The 16179-nt window shown below is 41.7% G+C and overlaps 1 protein-coding gene across 1 annotated transcript in view; it reads right to left on the bottom strand.

The window, feature by feature from the left end:
• Positions 1–14442, bottom strand: part of ADAMTSL3 (ADAMTS like 3) — a 168641-nt gene extending 154199 nt beyond the window's left edge. The window contains exons 1-2 of the mRNA XM_083870816.1: positions 14301–14442; positions 12271–12362 (exon numbers count right to left, since the gene is read on the bottom strand). Of these exons, the coding sequence (XP_083726942.1) occupies positions 12271–12345 (75 nt within the window). The 5' untranslated portion in view covers positions 12346–12362; positions 14301–14442. The remainder of the gene's footprint in view (positions 1–12270; positions 12363–14300) is intronic.
• Positions 14443–16179: the final 1737 nt, after the last annotated feature.

The raw sequence follows: 16179 nt of genomic DNA, 5'->3' as shown, positions 1-16179 counted from the left end.
AAGATGTAGGAAAATATCAGCTGGGTGAGAGCCTTGCAATACAGCTCACATGCCTCTGAAAATCATGAGCCCTCGTGTTCCCCTCAGAGCAGCCAGGACTGACCCCTCTTAGAGCCTCTGCAGCTCCAGAGCCTCGGGGAAGAGCTGAGTACTCACCAACCCTCACAAAAACCCACAGAGGGAAAAATTCCTTCTGCAACAGAGATCCCCTGGTACTGGCAGCCCACAGAGACTGCCCTGCAGCTCTCCAGAAAGAGCAATAGACACAGATGAGCTACAGCAGCATTTTAAAAGCTGAACACAACAAGTATAGATGAAGTGAACTGGACAAATTTCAACACAAATACCTGCACAGAGTAATAAGTTCCTGAAAGCCAGATCCATTGGAATCAAGAATGTCCCCAGGAATCTAAATTTTATTTCTGCTCAGGTGCTCCATACATTATTTCTGACTTATCTGGTGTTAATTATGCAGCTCTGAACAGGCCTTGTTTTCTAAGCTACTTTTTTACAAGAGTCAATTCCAACACAAAATCATGCAAACAGGTCCCCATTGAACAAAACCTATCATGCCACTGCAAGCCCCAGAGCAGGTATTCAGCCTAGCAAAATGCATCACCCTTCATCATGAAGCATCAGTCCTCATTCTTCTCAACCCATGTTCTTATCCAGCTGTGCAAAAAGCTCTGATTGTGTGTAATTTCTCAACTAAAAATAATGCTGGGTTAAATCATTGTTTTATAACACTTAATTCAGACAAAAATTCAGCTAAAGACAATCTCAGTTTGCCTGAGACTTTGTTAGTGCAATCACATGTGCTACACATGCACATATTTCCATAGAGCAGACACATAGGAACAAAGCTTAAAATTTCAGCAGTGAATTGAGACACTGCACAACTGAAGCAGGGAGTTGTATTTTTCTAGGGTTGTTAAATGTTCCTCTCTCATGAAAAAATGTGCTAGCTTTTCTCTGCAGGCAAAGGAATAGACTCTTTGACAGGTACCAGGCACATTTGATTTCAGCTAAAGAGGCCAAAGTAATTTCTCAGAATACAGATGTCTGACTCTTTCAAATCCATCTATCCCAGACCCTGAAAAAAAGAATTGGGTCCCACATTACAAGAACAGGTTAAAGGAACTGGACCTCTCTTCTGTCAGCTGGGGACTCCCATTATTAAAGTCAGTAAATTGATCCAGTAACATGGAATAAATTCATGAAGGTGTTCAGAGTAGTCTGATTTTGGGAAGAGCTGAGGAAGAGCTAGCAGGTGCAAGGATGTTGCACTTAGAAAACCCTTTCTCAGGAGACTGGATAGATTTGATGACATGGGAAACTTGGGTTGCCAACTTTCTCCATAGTGTATAACCCTGGGAAAATTAATTGGATTATGAAGGTCAAGGAGAGAGGGCAGCCCATTATTGAAAGACAATCTAATTGAATTTTGCCAATTTTATCTGAATGATTACTCTCCAGATGAAGAGCTAGTGCCACTTTTTCATTGCTGCTAGTCTTTTTTCTCCACTTCTTGGCTCACTTCTTTCACAGACCCATCTGGAACTAAGACATCACATTAGTGGAAATTTCCCACAACCAAAGGGTTGTTTTGTGCAGCCAGCTAAGCTTTCTCCACTCTTAGTGCAGGTTTTCTTGAGAGAAGATCATCCAAACTCAGCATCTTTACTCTCAGAGTAAGGCATTCTTGAACAGAATAAGACCATGTCGAGTGATAACAGTGGAACCTCAAGCTGGCTTTGACTATTCTGACCCAGAAATCTACATTACTAGTTAACGTTTGCATAATTCATTCACATTTTGTGCCAGAGGAATCTTACTCCATGAGTTAAATTTTATTCATAGCTCAAGTCTACATTCAAAATAAGACTGAGCTATTATGGAAGCAAAGACATATAAAAACTGAAAACTCCCTTTGAAACACATGCTTTCCAGTAAGTGCAGCTAGCAAAATGCAAAACACGGTCAACATTCCTACACCATGATGTCAATTTTCATATGCACAGACAAAATGCTGCTACATGGAGAAATCAGCTCTGTCCTCCTCACTGGTGGTGTACTCATGTCTCCCCCTTTTCACTCAGAACAGCACCATGCAGTGGAGAATGCAACCCCTTAAAAGGTTCAGAGATATCTTTTGAATATAGTAATCCTGGCAAAAAGCCGCATTGATTTTTAAAAAGTGAGTTTCCACGTTCTGCTTGAGTTCTCCTGAAAAACAATGCACATGCTCTAAGGACCAGTTTTGATGTTTCCCCCTACAGCAGTTCAGAGGAATTCCTGCCAACAGGGATGGACCATAACACCTGATAAAATGGTCTTCAGTGACACAAAATAAAAAAGTGACATGTAAACAAATGGAAATCACTTCAACTCTTGCAAGGTTTATAAGCAACTGGAAAATTATCTTTATTATCTCTGGTTTTTTGCCTTTTTTTTTTTTTTCCCAGAGAGACAGATACAGCCGTTTTTCAAGAAAACAGCTGCAGGCAACACTTTAAATGCCATCTGTCCTTAGTGGTTATATGATGAAGAGATGGACTGATTCACACCACACAACAGGAAATATGATAGCCAACTAGTTAGCACTAATAAAATTCAGCCTCAGTTTGCTTCCTATGGGCAGATCTTACTCCAGAAAAACTCCCACTGATGTCTCAGGCAAAGTGTCTGCAGACCTCTCTTGTTACTCAAGTACAGAATGCTGTACTTGAGTTGAAGTAGAAAGCCTGAGTTTTACACAATAAGGTCTCACTTGTGGCACAGCAGCTTCATGAAGGATCTTTTTCAGAACTGAGATCTTGTAGTGCCTGGAGTACACGAGCCCTCATACTATCACTGATTCAAAGTGAGTTTTTGGCAGACAAGGAATGATAAACTCAACAGTACAGCTGAAGAAGACTAGGTCTTTTCCTCAATACTCTCAAGGACTGGCTTTAACATTTGAATTAGTAAAAAAGTTTGTAATTCCTACATTTCCCTCATTTCTAAATAGTGGCATCTATGTGACACATTACAGATGGCTCACAGAGGTCTGAATTCAGGAAGAAAAATAAGCAATTACAAACAAATGCATCACTGATGTCTGCTAAGGACATAATTCAAGCCAGTTAAAAAGATCAGAACAAAACCCACATGTTTTGTTACCCCAACTAAGGCCCTTCTCAAGATGGTTATCTACAGGAAGAAATTTTCTCCAAGAAAAGCTTAGTGTTCCAAGAACATCTCTGTTTCCCTTGGAGAAACCATGCAAGTTGGGGATTTTTAAATTAAAATTAAATTATTATTTTTTATTTATGAGTTAAACAAAATTTTCCCTTTTATTGTCACACTGCATAAGGGAAAAGCTTTAAAAGGTTGAGTGTTAAGAACAGGTGATGCTAACAGGATATTGGAAAGGCCCATGAGACTTACAACATTAAGTAAAATGTATTTGCCCACTGATCTAATTGCTTACTAATTTTCAAACCTATTCCCACCAGATAACTAATGGCATTTTAAGCCCAGCTCCTGGCATTAAAAATACATTTATAGTTCCCTCCTAGCAGAAGATAAACAGCTGCATGGTAAAACCCCATATGTTAAGATAACGTTTTGGAGGTTTTCCTTATAGTTTTTAACCAACCTATTGTGTTCCAAATTTAACTGAAAGAGGGAGGAAGAGGAAACGGGAAAAGCATTTGGGTGTGCAGTTTCACACTGAGGGGAAGGCAAATGCTCTCTCATGCAGGGAAAATGTCTGGAATATTTGTGTTTTATAGAGGACTGATCACATAATGAAAGTGGAACTTAAGCCAAGCCATATTTAGTAAAATATCGGAAGCTGTTTCTCTATTTATCTTCCTCAAGAAAATACAAGTGTTTGTTTAAAAACAAGAAGCTATTCCAGCAATTAAGCCTGAACTTCCTTGCATACTTGAAAAATCATTCTAAAATTCTAACATTTGAAAATATATCAGAAACATCCTAAAAACGTTTTCATGAAAAAAACTAATAACAGTATAAAAATAAAAAAAATAGTATTCCTGGCAGACACAAAGAAGCTCAGAATGTAGGCAACCATTTAGGTTTAGAGCAGGTTCTTATCTCCAGAACAATCATCCAGATACTCCTGGAGCTTGGAGCATGTATTTCTTTGTTAATTTTAAAATTATGATCCATAACTGACGGTATATCTAGAACTGGTTCTAGTTCAATGAAGCTCAAGTGTAGCCCCAAGGAACACCAAAATGACCTAAGGACAGCCAAACTGATTCAGACCAAGGAATCATCCAGTCTACCAGCTTCCAGCAGCAGCCAATAACTGGACACCCAAAAAAGCATGTCCAGAGCAAGAATGCTGCAATACTTTCCTGGGCTCACCTTCCCAGCCTGCCAGGGTTCATCTGAGAGGTGGATCTTCCCAGTACTCATCCTGTCTCCCCTGACATCCATGTAACCTTCTGTTCAAAAAGTATAGGAAGGATGTCAAATATCATTACCATTACATGGAAGAAACTCACATTTCATTGTTTTCAATCTCCCTCCTAATAGTTTTATTCAAAGGCACTCAATTCTTACACTGAAAGAAAGAAGTTCTAACCTTTCTACCCCATTCATAAAAGGATCTGAACTGTATACAGGGCACCAGCACAGGAAGGAATTCCTAAGTGAAAGGATGACACTCTTTGCTTTGCCTTACATCTCCCTTTCACATCATTTCCTAGCATTCAATTAGCACTGTTAACTGCTGTTCTATGAAAAGCCTTCCCTGAGAATCACCAGTCTAGAGGAAACAAGTAATTTTTTAGTCACATAAAGCACCTTATATTCATATAAATAAAGCTGTAAAATCAGGGGACAAAACCAGAGCCTGTTCAAGCAGTCTTATCAGTTAGTGGCTTTAGCAAAACCCCCCACATAGCACACAGCCCATCTCTCCAGGGATGGATGTATTCTCTGTCCTGCTTTCAACAGAAGTGTTGATGAGATCAGCTGAAAGACTCTATAATATGCTGCATGTACCTGGCAGTTTACAACTAGGATATTACCTAGCAAGCAGCCAATACTCAAGGCACTGCTGTGCTGTTGGGTTTTTCAGCCAATATCCATGTTACTCAACCAGGGAACAGTTTAAAAGTATTTGAAGACTCAAGAAAACAAAACACCAAATGAGCAATGAGACCTTGCAAACATCTAATAAGAGAAGACTCTCAGGAGAGGAAGACAATCCATATATTAGCATATTTTATTTCTTATACATCCATAGAGAGCACTGAGCATGTTCAGCCTTCTCCTTCCACACCACTGCTACACCACAAGAGACTACACTAGTCAGAAAGCAAAGAAAATGTCCATCAGAAGAGGTAAATCTGAATTTATCAGAACCAGTACCTGTCCCTTCACATTTCTCCATCCCAGTAGATGGCCTGGAACAGCCACGTGTATAAGCAGGGAAATTGCAACAAAAACAGGGGAGTTGGAGCTAGTGAATTTCTTGCTGAATCAGCCAGCTGGGAGTAAAGCCAGTTCCTGCAATCTTCTCAGAGCTTCAGCAAGGTGCAGACCAGGAAACACTTATTGCCAGGGACTGAGGAAACACAATCCCACACTATTCACATTCTGCAGCAGTGCAGGTGTGTCAATGTCACCTTTCCTCGTTGGTTCTAAAAGGCAGATCAGGCAACTAAAACTCTCCTCTACACCTTGATTTACTATGCAGTCAACATCTACAGATCCTTTCCTTATACACACTGTAAATGTTGCCCTGTTTTGCTTGCATGCACTAATAGGAGACTACATCCTATAAATTTTAAGCAGCTTCAATTTTTGGAAAAGCACCTGATGATAGCAAAAAACCACCATTACATAAACACAGAAAGACATGATTCTACATATAAACAAATGTTCCACATATTTAATGATACAAATCAGCCTCATTAGCCAGTTGGGACCTCCCACCAGGACACCAATGACAACAGTTCAGCATACAGCAACAATCTAGTAACTGCAATAATAAATGCAGTTTTAATATTGTTTCACAATTTTGTTGATCTAACTTGCATTCACTGTGTTTCTAGCGCATCCAGAAGCATGACAAACTGACAATTCCTGGAAACCACATTTCTCAAAACAGACTGAAAATATTGTTCCCATTTTCCCTCCATAATGATGTTAAGTCTAATAAATACAAAATTAGAAACAGAAATAACACTGTTGCTAAACACTTTATGTAATATGCTGTCTGGAAGGGATTTATTAGACCAAGTTCTCAAAAACTGCCCTCCCTTTATAAACACATGACCCTTGTACTTGCACTTCTCAAATATTATCAAATATGCACTTGAGTACTAGAATATACACACCACAAACCTATTATTTCAAAAGAATTTTTAGGGTGAAAGTTTTGGTTTAATCAGCTAAATATGATGAAAAATACTTAGCCAGACTTTTTAGAAATGCCTAAGGCACCTAATGCCTGGCTCCTATTAGGTTAATTGAAATTTACCTTGTTTTGAAAAATCCAGCTAAGCACTCACCAATGCATTTGAGTACTTAACAGTGTTTGTGCTTAACATCTCAGGTCTTACTGAAAGTCATCAAAACAAAGACTCCACAAACCCTTCTGAAAATACTGCTCTATTTGCATTAATTTAGCTCACTTGTGTGGCTGTCATCATCCTAAAAGGAGTTCATAGAACTGTCCTTCCTCCTACAAGTTGGAGTGAGGGCATTTTGAAAATCCGACCCTTAAGAGCACTTGACAGCCTAAAGTCTTCAGCTAATATCAAGTTCTCCCCTTACAGGAAAGAAAACTATGTGCATGATTTCAAAACCTAAAGGAGTTATTGTCCATCACTGACAATAAAGTGAGTGCATAGAGCATATCAGAACTGCAGGGCTGTACAGTTCCTGTGTGGGTCTTAGGAGTCTCTCTGGGGTTGCCATGGCTATATCCAATGTCCTTTCTGGAATGCTGTGCTCACTATCAAACTGTACTTCAAAAACAAACCCATTCTTTCACCACTCACAAACTGTCCCTGTTCTGCAGAGATTTTGCCTAATAAGAATTACACTGGAACTGTTCAAGTGTGACTGTGTTGGACTGTTCACAGCCACAGAACTATCATCAGTGTTATTAACTGTATAAAACTGTAATAATACACAGATTTTGATTAAAGTAAAACATTTGCACAATACAATATCATTTATACCTGAGATTTCTTGCATAGACTTACAACACCAACAACTATAGAGGCACAATGATGAATCTCCTTCCTCTATCACTGAATTCAATATACTTTACTACTTGATTGCAAGCCATACTGGAGCTCCTGGGGATTCAGGTGAGCATGAAGAAATGTTTAAAGAAAAGCTTCAAGCCCAAAAACTAAACATAAAGACAAATATGTGAATCTACAGGTTACAAAAGTAACAGCAAATAAACAGGACTCCAATTTTAAAACGGTTTGGGGTTTTTTGTGGGGTTTTTTAGCATTATTTTGGATGGCTAAATCTTGAATTCTGGATGAAGAGTAAGAGCTTTAATATCAGTACAATCAATCATGTACATTTTCTGCGATGCAAAGGTAGGAATGGAATTTGGTGCACTGTGTAAAACTGCCACCTCAGTGCTGTTTATGCCCCAATTTGGTAAGGAATATGAAAGATGCAGCTGCACCAAGCAGACCTAAATGAGTAATTATCAGTGACTAAGCATTCAAGTGTCTTCTAAACCAAAGCTCATCCTAGAGCCATAGCTTTGTTTCTTGACTACTCTTTCAAGAGAAATTAGAAGCCACTGGCAGTTGTTAGAAACTATTCCTATTTTAAGCATACCAGACTCTTAGATATCTGGTTTTGGAAACAAAAATTTGCAGCTCTACACACAACCGGTCTGAGAATTTCTGTCCAACTTTCAGTGTAACTTCATGAGAAATTATCATCGTAACAAATAACTTAGACAGTAAAGGGGTGCCTTCATTGATGACATCTGTACTCTTGGTGCTCTCCCATAGCTGACTTTAATTTTTTATGACACATTTTAAAAAGTAAGTATTCATACATAGTTTGTGTCTCAAGTCACAAGACACATGCATCAACTTTTCAGGCAATTTCACTATTGGATTGTAAACTGGGGGTAACAGCAGTTCAGATTCTATGAGCACTGGCTGAGCAATCATTATCAGTCATAAATTTAAAGCACATTCAGAAACTTATGTTTAAGTTTTCTGGTAATGCAGTCACCGAGTTGCAACCTTGTCAATAGAAATGAATATTTTAAGTCAGAATATTTGTACAGAGTCTCAGATGTGTTATTTGTCTTTAGAAGCAGCAACTCAATCTTCACACTAAGAATAAAACCACAGGCCTTGTGAAGCTGATGGCAAAACTCCAGATAGGTGCAGAATTGCCACCTGCCTACAGAAACAGAAAAGTGCTTCAGATTTAACTCAGGACTTGCCAATCTCACCCTTTTATTTCTGATCAAGATTACTGGAGATTTAAGAATGTTGTATGGCATGTAGTTCATAAACTATTTTCTGGACATCAGTGTGCAATACATTCAATGACTGTAAAACAATAATCCAAAGGTTTTCCACAAAGATGGTCTCCAAGTCCACTATGTCACATAATGGACATCAGATTTTTGGCCTTGCAAAACTCGGCCTTAAAGACATTTACTATGTTGGTAGTTTTTGGCAGATTGGTTATGGCAGAATCATTTTGAAGACAATAATGTTTTCAGTATGTATATCCTTCATTTCCAAAATATCACAGATAGTTAGAAAAGACCATAATGCAGGCAGGGATTGCAGGAACATAAATCACAGAAGCAACCAACAGTTTATTGAATGAATATATGACCTATGAAACTTTCCCTTCCATAGAAACCAAAACCTAATGCTTCTTAACTATCCAGACATGGTGTCTTTGCTGTTACTCCCTCTGCACACATTACCAACCCCATGGTCTTTGGAGGCAAAATGTACTAACTTGTAGAGGGTTTAATTTGGACTATAGGAACCTAAGAAAATGTCAGTGTATTCCTGATTGGAAAACAACATACCAGAGAATAAATCTAAAATGAATCCATGTGTAAAATTCTTGATATATATTTGCCCATACAAATCTGCTAGCCATCATTTCTTCCTGCCAGTAATCCATTAGTAAGACTATAAAGATATACAGTCCTACATTTCATAACAAATATAACAGCATCTCGCTGAATGGTGTAATAAAATATCATCACAAGGTTAAGAAAGAGTTGGTTACCAGGCTGAACATCCTGCCTTTTCAATTACCAATATGAAGCAATGTGTACTCAAGAGATCACTTCAAAACAGCAGAACTGGGCTTGGACACCCCTACTTTGTTAGCTTAACCCATCTCCTAAAATCTGTAGAATTAATAGCTCTCCTGCTACAATGTAAGGAAAAATAAGAAGTCTTTTAAACAATATTTAGCAATAAATTCAAGGCCAGGGATGTAGTTAACATTCCCAAATACACATAATCTGTAGAATACACTAACTTCTTTGAATAGAGTCATCAGTTAAATCTTTAGAAACAATGAGTTATTCCATGTTGCTGCTACCATTTAATAGACGAGGATCTTGTTTGTTTTCAAGAAAAACATACATATGTAATCTGCTTCCATTACCACTGACTTTAGACTAATGCAGTTCCATTAATTTCATTTATATTGGCACATACAACAAAAGGTCAGTTCTGTACTTGCCAAAGAACATGGCCAAGCCCTACCCATAAGTGATCTCTTCCTGGGTGATTTATGTCACTGCTCTTGGTCACAGAGCAGATTTAACAACAGGCAGCTCAAGAATGCTCAGGGTTCCCTAGGTTATCCTAGGAAACCTGATTTACCTACTAGTACAGCAACTAATTTGCCATTGACAAAATAATTTTGTCAAATTTGAAGCACAGCACATCTGCAAGGGCAGAGATAACTCTGGAGTCCAGCTAAACACCACACTGGTTGTTACCATGCTGTGAAGAATCAGAAAGGACTCCAATAACCAAAGTTAAGTTCCATTGCTTCCCAGGAACAGCTACCTCTTTTTCACAACTTCTCATGTTAAAGTTTTCTTTGCATTACATTCATACCACATTCCCACCACATTCTTTTTCAAATGGTCATTTTTTTATTCTGTACCTGCCTCAAGCAGGATGAAATTAATCAATTGCACATAAGTGATATGACATAGACTTGTGACCTTGCCCAGCATCCAATTGTTTCTAATTGATTAGCTCCAGACATAAGCACTTTAATTGCCAAAAACAACAGAAGGGGAAGTTATGGTACAATATTAGGATAAAATGACTGTGTGTGGTCCATTTAGTATGGCCCCAAGCAACCAATTAAAGAATTAATGGTTATTGGATACCAAAAATGTTATGTTAAATAATATAAAATATCTTTAATGTGCCTAAAATTGTGATAAAACACCTAAAACTTAGGAGCAAAAAGGCCTCCTACAAGATTGGGGTTAAGTGCTAATGACTCAAATATGCCAAACAGATTACAGTATTTTAAAGGACAATCAAGACCATAAAATTTGACCTGGATTGAAGTGTTCATAAAGCTACTCACAATAGCCAATTGATTACTACAATGTGTTTGGGTTGTTTTTATTATAAAGAGACAAGTGAAGCTATGCCAAACCATTCGTGGAGAAGAGGAAACTATGCCACTACCGGTTCCAGCTCTGCAATAAGAAAAATATGAAAGAAAAAATACACGAAAAATTCTGTAAAAGGAAAAAATGGTCCATTCGTAAAAAAGTCCAAAACCAAAACTGACATTTCCCTTCTCTATTCTATTCTCTATTCCCTTCTCTACTCTCAGCTTCTATTCTCATCTTGAGCAGAACTATTAAGGGAACTTCATGAACTATTTTCTGAGAGTTTTATAGGGCTGGCTATTACAGCATCTCTCAACTGCTTGCACACAGAAATACTAGATAAACAGACACAGCAAATCTGTAGCATTTTTGTCCTTGCATAAGAAACATGCAGGCAAAATGCTGATCCCACTGTGGCCTATCTGCTCAGATATGTGTTGAATGCACTGTGTTTTACTGCACAATTAGTACAGATGTAAATTTTTACTTCAATGGCAAATATTTTACTCAAGTAACCAGTGTGCTGGTTAGCTGCAACCATAATCCACAGACAGGGGGTGTTCATCAGCTGCCAAATCACTCAGAGCACACAGAGCTCTCAGCAGTGCTACTGAGGATGCATTGGAGCCCCACTCCCACCACCCTGAACCTCAAAGTCCACCATAAACTCATCACAGATTACTCAGCTGTCTAGTACAGTCTCCTCAGTTCTTCATACTCCTTTTGATTTTACTTTTGCCTGTTGTGTTGTATTTTTCTTCAATTCAAAATTCTCCAGGATGTGTGTGTATATAATGCCCAGAACATCAGGCTCCATTTTTCAGCATTGCAATAGTACAATCAGTACACAACACTGATTTTATTTAAATATTTTACTTTTTTTTTTGTTGAAAACTACTACAATGCTTCAAAATAAGGTTTCTATTTATTTTTTAAAAATAAATCTCAGTTTATTTAGCCAACTTTTTTCTAAGGATTTATGGATTTGTGTGTATTTAAGACTGAAGAATCCCTGAAACACTTTGTGCTGTGGGAACTATGAGTATAGAGAATGACATACTGTAACAACATCTCCACAGCATGCCAGTACACAATATTTCTTGAAATACTCACTTCTTGGAACTGATTAGGCTTGTGTGTCAGGCAATAGATCAGATGGCAGCTATGGTTTTTCCTCCATGGTTCCTGTACTCATTGAACACTTGGAGCAAAGACCATTTCAGGCCACCTTCCCTGCCTTCCCACTTCCAAATGCTTTAGATGTTTCTATCCAGAGTATTTCTATAATCCTTGTCATATACAGCACCTTAACATTTATCAGGTGCTTAAATTCCCAGGAGCAAAACCAGCTGTGCTGCCTAGAAAGAGCCACGGCATCACACATCTGGCAAGATCTCCCTTTGATCATCCTTTGGTAAAGTCAGGTACAATAAATTCAGCAAGAGAGAGAATATTAATTTCCCACATGGATGTCTTTGAAAGTTTGGTGAAAGGAAAACACTCTCATTGGGAGACTTTTAATTACATAGCAGCTCCTTCAGTAGTTTTCTGGTTTAAAACAGTAATGCACAGTTGTGCAGCAAAGGACCTGATATAGGACTAATAATGACAACAGCAATAAGTTCATTACCTACCTGCAGATGAGCATAGAGAGCCAAAGCAAGCCAAGTGATCTCCCAGGACAGCCCGGTGGCTTTAGGGCTGGCCATCCTCACGCCTTGGGGCTCTGCTGAGAGAAATCGTTTCAAGTTACAAACCAAATCAAGTGGGCTGCGCCAGCACGTCAATGAGTAAAGCAAAGCGGGCCGGGCGCTGGAAGCAGCGCAGAGCAAACACCGGCGGGCTGCGCTGGCCGGAGCAGGCGTGCAGCACATGCCATGAGCACAGCCTGCAGGGGGAGGCGGCGCCCATCAGGGCACAGAAAAGGACCACATCCAGAAGCTCGGGGAAGCTGGGCAAGCTTGATTATCTCCTGAATGTAAGAGAATTTATCAAATTGGGAACCCCTCTCATCATCTTGATCTCTAGAAGGTAAAACCCAAGAAGGATAAAAATTTTGATGTACTTTCCAGGACTTCCACCCAGTCAAAGATGAAAGCCCAGCCCTGAGATTTCAGCAGTCATTTGGACTGCCTTTGAAAGCTCAGAGACTAAACAATCGGGGCTTAATCACAGTTTGGGGGGGGGGGGGGGGGGGGGAGTGGGGATCCATCAATTTAGTGATCATCAAAATTACAAGGCCAGCATGGTCTAGTCAATTTAAAACTGCCAAAACCCCCATCATGTAATAATATTACTAATTTGGTTAATTTCTTGTGTCAATGCACTCTACTGCCTTAGACTATGCACTACCAGAGTAATCTCAAAACAGTGCAGGTTTTATACACCCCGATACACCCACACAAACAGCCCTCCCAGCCCTCAGCCACCACCCCACAGGTTTGTCAGGTCCCACTGAGAATGAAAACTTCTCCTTCAAATAAACTACTCCTTTCTAATAAAGCAGGCAAACCATCTATCAAAAGCGGGAAAACCATCTCTCCGAACAGTTCTTGCACCTGTCAACTCAACATAATTAAGATTCCTTACAGAAAGAAGCGTTTTATTCCCCTTCTCCAAAAACATCCTAAAGTTCCCTTCCCTCCCACAATCATTAGCACTCCTGGATGCTTTTATCATGCAACAGTATCAACTATGACAATAAAGGAAGGAAAACTTGGGTTTTTTCCCTCTTGAGCATTGCCGAGAGCCCCAAGCGGCCGAACACAGCAGGCTCGGTGTTTCCCAGTGCCAGTGCCGGGTACCCCGAGGTGCCTCCCGGAGCGGCCCTGGCCCAGCCCCGCGGCCGCCTGTCCCTGCCCCTGCCCTGGCCGAGGCACAGGGGCACAGGCTGGGGTCTGCCCTGCCCTGCCCCGCCCTGCCCTGCTCTGCCGGGCTCACCCACCTGGTGCGGGGCTCCGGGGAGCACACAGCGGGGCCGGGAGGGCGGCGGGGAGCGGGCCGGGCACGGCCGGCGCACGGGAGAGCCTGGGCTGTCACGGCACCGGGGATGCAGCATCCTGCCCCGCCGGCGGCGGCCCCTCCCTCGCGCCGGGCTCCAGCCCACCGCCGCGCCTCAGCCAAGGTCCTGCGGGCTGCTGGCAGCGGGCCGCCCCCGCCCGCCGCAGCCCGGCCCCGGCCGGAGGCGCCCGGGCGGCTCCACCTGCGGCGCGGGCCCGGCCCGGCTCCCGCTCCGCGCCCCCCGCGCAGCCCCCGCCGCCCCGGCCAGCGAGAACGGGCGGGCGGCCAAGCGGGCCCGGCCCGACCCCCCCGGCACGACGCCCCCGCTGCCGAGGCGCTGGCGGCGCTCCGATGTCGGGGCCGAGACCCCGGGACCGGGCGGTTCGTCTTCCCCCGAGGAGCAAAAGCTACCGTGAAGTCAGCCCCCGAATCTGATACGAAGCAGCTTCCAAAACCGCAACCATCCCGTGTCTCATCTGCGAGTAACTCTCGCTGTACAGCTACAAATCTGCTCGCACACCGAGCAGGGCTTTAATCATGCTGCCGTCTACAATAATTTTAGGTTTCCTACTGTAAATCTGGCGAATATGTCTCGTACGACAGCTTCGCTCTCGTTCTCCCCCTGAGCTTCGAGCTGCTGAACAGGAACGCCAAAATCCTCTACCTTTGCTCTACGGCTTCCACTGATGTCCCAAGCTTTCGGCGAGTCCGCTAAGAGCAGCACGTAGAGAAAGGGCTCTGATCCCTGCCACTGAAGTTAAAAATATGCTCCAGCGGACTAAACATAACCGATGAAGAGTTTGTTCAAATATGTTGCACTGGAAACTTTTCCAATCTGTTTAGGTTTCTCACCAGCACGGGAAGGCGGCTCCTCTATCGTTAGGAACAGAGTGCCCTCTGCTGAAAGCAGCCCGCAGAGCCCGGGCCAGCCGCACGCCCGGCCGGAGCAGCGGGAGGGTTCGGGGGGATCCTGCAGAGACACCGGGGCTGCCCCTCCTGACACCGAGATCACAGGCTGCTCTGCTCCAGCCCCGCCCGGACACCTGAGCCAAGCTGCTCTTCCCAGTCTGTACATTATGATAACAGGCAAAACTGCTGCTAAGGACAGGACCTTCTATGTTGGGAAAGATGGGACAGGAAGGACTTATGAATATGACTGCATGATAAAAAATACTGCAGATACAAAACCTGTAGGTGAAATAGAAATGGAAGCCAGTTTCGAGATGTAAGCCTGGCAGGCAGGAAGACAGTGATTAAGCTGACAAAAGGACAAGAATGTTGCCTTTCCACCTTGGCAAAGACATCCAGGAACAAATGCATAAGAAAGAAGTCTATGGAGAGTAAAATGACATGGTAATGCAGTCGTTCTTATAAGCTGCATGCAAAGTTTGTAGGTTTTGTATCTCACGCCGGTTGGTCAATGTGAATTAGAATATTCAACATAAAAAAGGATATATTGTATTGTAACAAGAGGATCGCTCTCTTGCCCCCTTGTCCTCTTACTCTCTTACCTGCTTCTCCTCGCTTCTCCTCTCTTGTCCTCTCCTCCTCGCTCTTGTCCTCTCCTCCCCACGTTTCTCCCCTGCTCCTGCCCCGTTTTTACCCCTTAGCTCTCTTCTATCTCTCTCTCTCCCCATTCTCTCTTTAGGGCTTTGCTCCAGTCCAGGCTGGTGGCTGGAAGCAGGCCCGCTTTACCCACGACCCTTGTAATAATAAAGCCACGTGTTTCTAGAACATCTCAGGTGTGCAGAGTTCCTTGTCCCTGCCATCCACGGAAAAAATCTCTACACTTCTATTTTTCTAACACAGCTCAGCTGAAAGTGTATCAGCTCCCTGAAAAGCCTGGCTTTCCATCCCTTGCCACAGTTATTAAACAGCCCCTTCACTAGGACATCAGTTATAACCCTACAATTATTATCTTCCAAAATTATGTACCCATGCAGGTAGCATATCCTTCAGACTTGATCACAGGTGATTTTAAGGCCAGAATTTAGTCATTAGATTATCTAATGCAGATGTATAAGTGAACTTCTTCATGAATGTAGAAAGTACGTTTTCCTCTGCCAAAACCATGGAGATGAAGCTGACCCTCAAGACCTGCCATCTTCTTAGGAATGTACCCAGCTGGCACCATCCTTACCTAGAATATCTTTTCTCTTGTAATTAATATATGCAAGTGTTATAAACATTTGTCCATCCACAATAAATTAAGGTGTAGAGAAATTGTGTACTAGAAAGCAGTCTAGATTAGCTCACATCAGATTCAGCAACCGAAGCGAGGCTGCTGTTTACATACACACACCCCTAATTCCTCATGTAATCCTGGTCCAGATTAGAGATTTTATGTCTGAATTTTTACTGCACATAAGAAAATGGAGAAAAGCACCCACAAGCATTAGCCCCCAGAGGGATTTCAGAAAGCAGCATTAAAGTAAACAACACAACTACCTTGTGGTACCTACCTTGGAAAGTAGAGATCAGGAAGGTGTTACCCCACTGCTGAAATGACTTAATTGTTGTTAATTCCATTCTCCCCCATAATC

This window comes from Zosterops lateralis (genome assembly GCF_965231275.1).
Source record: "Zosterops lateralis genome assembly, chromosome: 13".
NCBI lineage: Eukaryota > Metazoa > Chordata > Aves > Passeriformes > Zosteropidae > Zosterops > Zosterops lateralis.
This window is presented reverse-complemented; position numbering and strand designations above follow the sequence as displayed.